The following is a 5216-nucleotide window of genomic DNA, read 5'->3' as shown; positions in this document are numbered from 1 at the left end:
ATACTTTTTGAGGAGGAATAGTTTAAAAGAAGATAGAAAATAGAGTAAATATCATGGGAAGGGAATAGGATGGAGGGAAATAGTTATGATGACTTTGCTGGGCTAATATGAAGAAAATTCTTTGTCAAGTTTAAGGTACATTATTTAGGTTATGATGAACAGGATACTATTAGAAAAACCTGGAAAGACCTACATGAACTGAAGCAGAGTGAAATGCACTGTATACAAAATAACAGCAATAGTGTAAAATGATCTGCTGGGAAGCATGTTGTTATTTTCAGCAAGGCAATGGTCCAATATAACCCTGAAGGACTTATGAAAATGGCAACCCATCTACAGAGAAAGAAGTGATAGTATCTGAAAATAGATGGAAACACATTTTTTTTCTTTTTTTTTCTTTTTTGGTGAGGCAATTGGGGTTGGGTGGCTTGCCCGGGGTCATGTGGCTGGTGGGTGTTGGGTGTCTGGGGCCGGATTTGAGCTCGGGTGCTCCTGGTTCCAGGGCCGGTGCTCTGTCCGCTGTGCCACCTAGCTGCCCCTGGAAACACATTTTTTTAAAAAATGTTTTTTCTCTTTGACAATTCCTCAGTCTGAAGTTTTGGGAGTTTTTTGACTGTTTTTTTTCTCACAACCTAGCTAATGTGGGAATGTTTTCCATGACTACTCATGTATAATTTATTTTGAAATGCTTGAGTTCTAGTGGGTGGGGGTGGGAAGAGAAGTTGGAACAATTTTTTTAAAAAAATTGATGTTAAAATTTGTTTTTACATATATTTTGGAAAATAAAATTATATTAAAAAATAATAAATTGAAGATACGCAACATATATACACACACACACACATATATACACATATACATAAATATATGTATATATGTATGTATTCACACAGAGACACATACACAAAGAATCACAACCTTGCAAATGGTTTTTTCAAAATATTTTATTTATTTCATTAAATATTTCCCAATTATATTTTTTAAATTAATATTAAGTTTAAAAATTTTTGAGTTCCAAATTCTCTCCTTTCTTTTGCTCCTCCCCAACACCTCAAAATGGCAAACAACATATAAATTATAAATGTGATATCATGCAAAATATTTTCATATTAGCCATGTTGCAAAAGAAAACACACAGCCAAGAAAAATAAAGTGAAAATGTATGCTTCAATATGCACTCAGCAAAAAGGTTTTTGTTTTTTGAGGTTTTTTTGGGTGAGGCAATTGGGGTTAAGTGACTTGCCCAGAGTCACACAGCTAGTAAGTATTATGTGTCTCAGGTTGGATTTGAACTCAGGTCCTCCTGAATCCAAGACCGGTGCTCTATCCACTGCACCACAGAAAATAGTTTTTTGTTTTTTTTTTTAAATAAGCCTACTTTTCCATCTTCCTCTGCCCTTTGGCAGTTGCTCAGTCTCTCGGCCTGTGCTGCTCCCTCAGGGCCATCACCATGCCCCGAAAAATTGAGGAAATAAAGGACTTCTTGCTCACAGCCAGGCAAAAGGATGCCAAATCTATCAAGATCAAGAAAAACAAGGACAATGTGAAGTGTAAGCTTCGCTGCAGCAGATACCTGTACACCTTGGTCATCACAGACAAAGAGAAGGCAGAGAAACTTAAACAGTCCTTGCCTCCTGGTTTGGCTGTGAAGGAGCTGAAGTGAAGGAATCATTCAATGTTACACCTGTATTAAAATGTGTTTTTTTGTTTTGTTTTTGGTTTTTTTTGGTGAGGCAATTGGGGTTAAGTGACTTGCCCAGGGTCACACAGCTAGTCAGTGTTAAGTGTCTGAGGCCAGATTTGAACTCAGGTCCTCCTGAATCCAGGGCCAGTGCTCTATCCACTGCGCCACCTAGCTGCCCCTAAAATGTGTTTTTTAAAAAAAAGCCTAAAGATATTTCTTTGGTCTTACAAATTAGGTGATATTCGAGTACTAGACCTGACCTTGGTTGAAAGGTTGAGGCAGCTAGATACTTGCAATGGTTAAGCTGGACTTGGAGTCAGGAAGACCTAAATTCAAATCCTGCCGCAGGCATTTACTGCTGTTACCCTAGGCAAATCACCTAACCTCTCTCCCAGTCTCAGGGTTCCAGTTAGAGTTAGGGCTTAGGGCCCTCTCTACTCACACAGCTCCCACTTTGGCTAAAGGCTTTATAGCTTGTTGCCTGGATTATGGCAGTCTTATAAATGGCCTCCCTGCCCCACGCCTCTTCCCAGTCTAGTTCATCCTCTATGTTCTTATGTTCATTACAAAGCAAAGTCACTGGGGCAGCTAGGTGGCACAGTGGATAGAGCACTGGCCATGGAGTCAGGAGGACCTCAGTTCAAAATGGGTCTCAGACACTTGATACTTACTAGCTGTGTGACCCTGGGCAAGTCATTTAACCCTAATTGCCTCACCCAAAAAACAAAAGCAAAGTCACCCTTCTTTGCATCCTTTCTTACTTTGTCTTAATCACTGAATGTGTCAGGCAAACTGAGACCTGTGAAAGGTTTTAGCTTAAAAGGCTAAATTGCATTCCAGGCAATTTCTAGTCATTCTGATTTACATCTTGCCACTGGATCCAGAGGGCTCTGGAGGAGAGAGTGAGGTTGGTGACCTTACACAGCCCTCCCTCACTTAAATTCAATTTAGTGCAAGTCCCAACATCACCTCAATGTCTTGGTCCTCTTTGAGAATAAAGGACAAACAACAGCAACAACAAGGCAAAGACAGTTCTTCCATTCATTTCCCTTTTAAACATACTTCCTTGAACTTTTTATAGAGAGGACCATCATTTGCTTTGGAGTGCTTAAGTCACAGTTCATCTGAGTTCAAGTATATCCTACAAGAATGCACTTTGAACCATGAATTACAAAAATGGGGATTCTATTTGCTATCAAGATCACTCACTTGTAAATAAATCACCCTGTTTAGGGTTTTCATGTGTCATAAAGCATTAGTCATCTAAACTATTTCATATTGTTGTTCACTCATTTCCAATTCTTTATGACCCCATTTGGGGTTTTCTTGGCAAAAATAGTGGAGTGTTTTGCCATTTTCTTCTTCAACTCATTTTACATATGAGGAAACTGAGGCAAACAAGGTTAAGCCATTTGCCCAGGGTTATACAGCTAGTAAGTGTCTGAGACCAAATTTGAACTTAGGTCATCCTGACTCCAGGTCTGGTGCTTTATCCACTGAGTCACCATATTGGTTTAATAAAGGCATAAGAACCTTAGTCCATTGAATAGATGAGATAAACATGACTAATAAATAAACATATTCAGCAGCTTTGTGTTTTTGATAAACCTGAGGACACAAATCACAGAGGAAGTGGTTTTAACTTTTTAGTTCAACAGAAACTTCTGGGGAAACTGAAGTATGATTGAGTATAAAATGGGTTTAGACTAGCATTTATATCATGTACCACAGTAAAGTCCAGATGGAGAAGAGATCTGAATATAAAATGCCTCCCATTCAAAAGTTAGAGGAGAAATGCAAGGTTAAAACTGTTATAGCTATAGAAACTGAAATAATGAGTAACGAGCCTTGGATAGAGCTTATTTATTGTAAAAGACAAAATAGGATTTTTTTGATAATATAAAATGTAAAAGCTTTAACACAGAATCAGTGTATCCAGAATAAAAAGAAAAGGCAGTTGGGGAAAACATTTATATTAAGCATCTTTTACAAAAGTCTGATAGCTCAAATCTATAGAGAATTGGCACAAATCTATAAGATACCCTAATTGGTGAATGGTCAAAGGATGGAAATGGTTTTCAAAAGAGTTAGCACCAAGAATTGATGCAAAATGAAGTGAACAGAACCAGAAGAACAATGTATACAGTAACAAAAACACCACATATTTATTTATTTTTTTGTGGGGGGGGAGGCAGTTGGGGTTAAGTGACTTGCCCAGGGTCACACAGCCAGTAAGTGTTAAGTGTCTGAGGCCAGATTTGAACTCAGGTCTTCCTGACTTCAGGGCCGGTGCTCTATCCACTGCGCCATCTACCTGCCCCCAAAACACCACATATTAAAAACAAACAAACAAAAAACTTTGGGGCAGCTAGGCGGCACGGTGGATAGAGCACTGGCCCTGGATTCAGGAGGACCTGAGTTCAAATCCGGCCTCAGACACTTGACACTTACTAGCTGTGTGACCCTGGGCAAGTCACTTAACCTTGCCTCACAAAAAAAAGAAAGAAAGAAGAACAGAAACCTAATATATAGGATTACTATAATAATGTAAATGAAGGGAACATTGAATATCAGTACAAATCCTGTCACATTTAATAGAAATTGTGAGTACCAAATTATGAAGGTCAAAGCACACAACAGAAAGAATTCTTTCTGTTAACAAATGACAAAGTATGGAAGTGGAAAGTGACAGGTGCTATCATTCACAACCATTCTTTTAGATAATTTTGCTTACATTTTTTATTTCTGAGAATGAATTTTGTGGAAGGGGTTCAATGTATACTGGCTGGATGCTTCTGCTATGTCAAAACCAAATGTAGGGGGCGGCTAGGTGGTGCAGTGGATAAAGCACCGGCCCTGGATTCAGGAGTACTTGAGTTCAAATCCGGCCTCAGACACTTGACACTTACTAGCTGTGTGACCCTGGGCAAGTCACTTAACCCCCGTTGCCCCACAAACAAAAAAACCCCAAATGTAGCAATAATTTTTTTCAAGAAAAATATTTGAAGATAGCTAAAAATATATTTGAACTGTGCTATTACTACATGTTTCAAAACACAAACTCTTCCTAAACCAAAAAGGTCTAAAGCTGATAAAAATCATTAGTAATTATTAACTAAACCAGGTGATCTATGACTCTAGAGGTACCTATGAATATTGAACTTTGGGTATTTCAAGAGCTTATTAAAGTGATGGTGGGGAGGAGTCACTTAAGAGTAACCATTAGCTTGTCAAGTATTGAAGGCAGCAATGAGACAGCATTTTTGTTGTTGTAGTCTCATTTGATTACCAGTGGAAGGGAATGTTTGGAAATTACAGCATGATATTTAAAACTGACTGCTTAGCATATATATTTCTTTTACACCTACATTTTCCAGTGTAACCCTCTTCCCCCTCCTAGAAAACTATCCTATATAACAAAAGTATTAAAAAGAGGAAATAGTGCAGCAAAATTAATCAGCATATAATAAAAAAAAAGTCTGACATTGTCTGTAGTGTCCCAGTCTCATAGTTCCTCACCTCTACACGGAAG

The 5216-nt window shown here is 38.3% G+C and overlaps 1 protein-coding gene across 1 annotated transcript; it reads left to right on the top strand.

Moving 5' to 3' along the window:
- The first annotated feature begins 1450 nt into the window (after nucleotides 1-1450).
- On the top strand, nucleotides 1451-1703 carry LOC122739698 (60S ribosomal protein L38-like). The gene has a single exon (XM_043981348.1). It carries the CDS (start codon nucleotides 1451-1453, stop codon nucleotides 1661-1663), a length of 213 nt encoding a protein of 70 aa, XP_043837283.1. The 3' UTR covers nucleotides 1664-1703.
- Nucleotides 1704-5216: the final 3513 nt, after the last annotated feature.

Source organism: Dromiciops gliroides, chromosome 2 (genome assembly GCF_019393635.1).
Source record: "Dromiciops gliroides isolate mDroGli1 chromosome 2, mDroGli1.pri, whole genome shotgun sequence".
Taxonomy (NCBI): Eukaryota; Metazoa; Chordata; class Mammalia; order Microbiotheria; family Microbiotheriidae; genus Dromiciops; species Dromiciops gliroides.
This window is presented reverse-complemented; position numbering and strand designations above follow the sequence as displayed.

Excerpts from the sequence above, each read along its gene's own strand:
- LOC122739698 (XM_043981348.1), top strand. The coding sequence starts at position 1,451 with ATGCCCCGAAAAATTGAGGAAATAAAGGACTTCTTGCTCACAGCCAGG.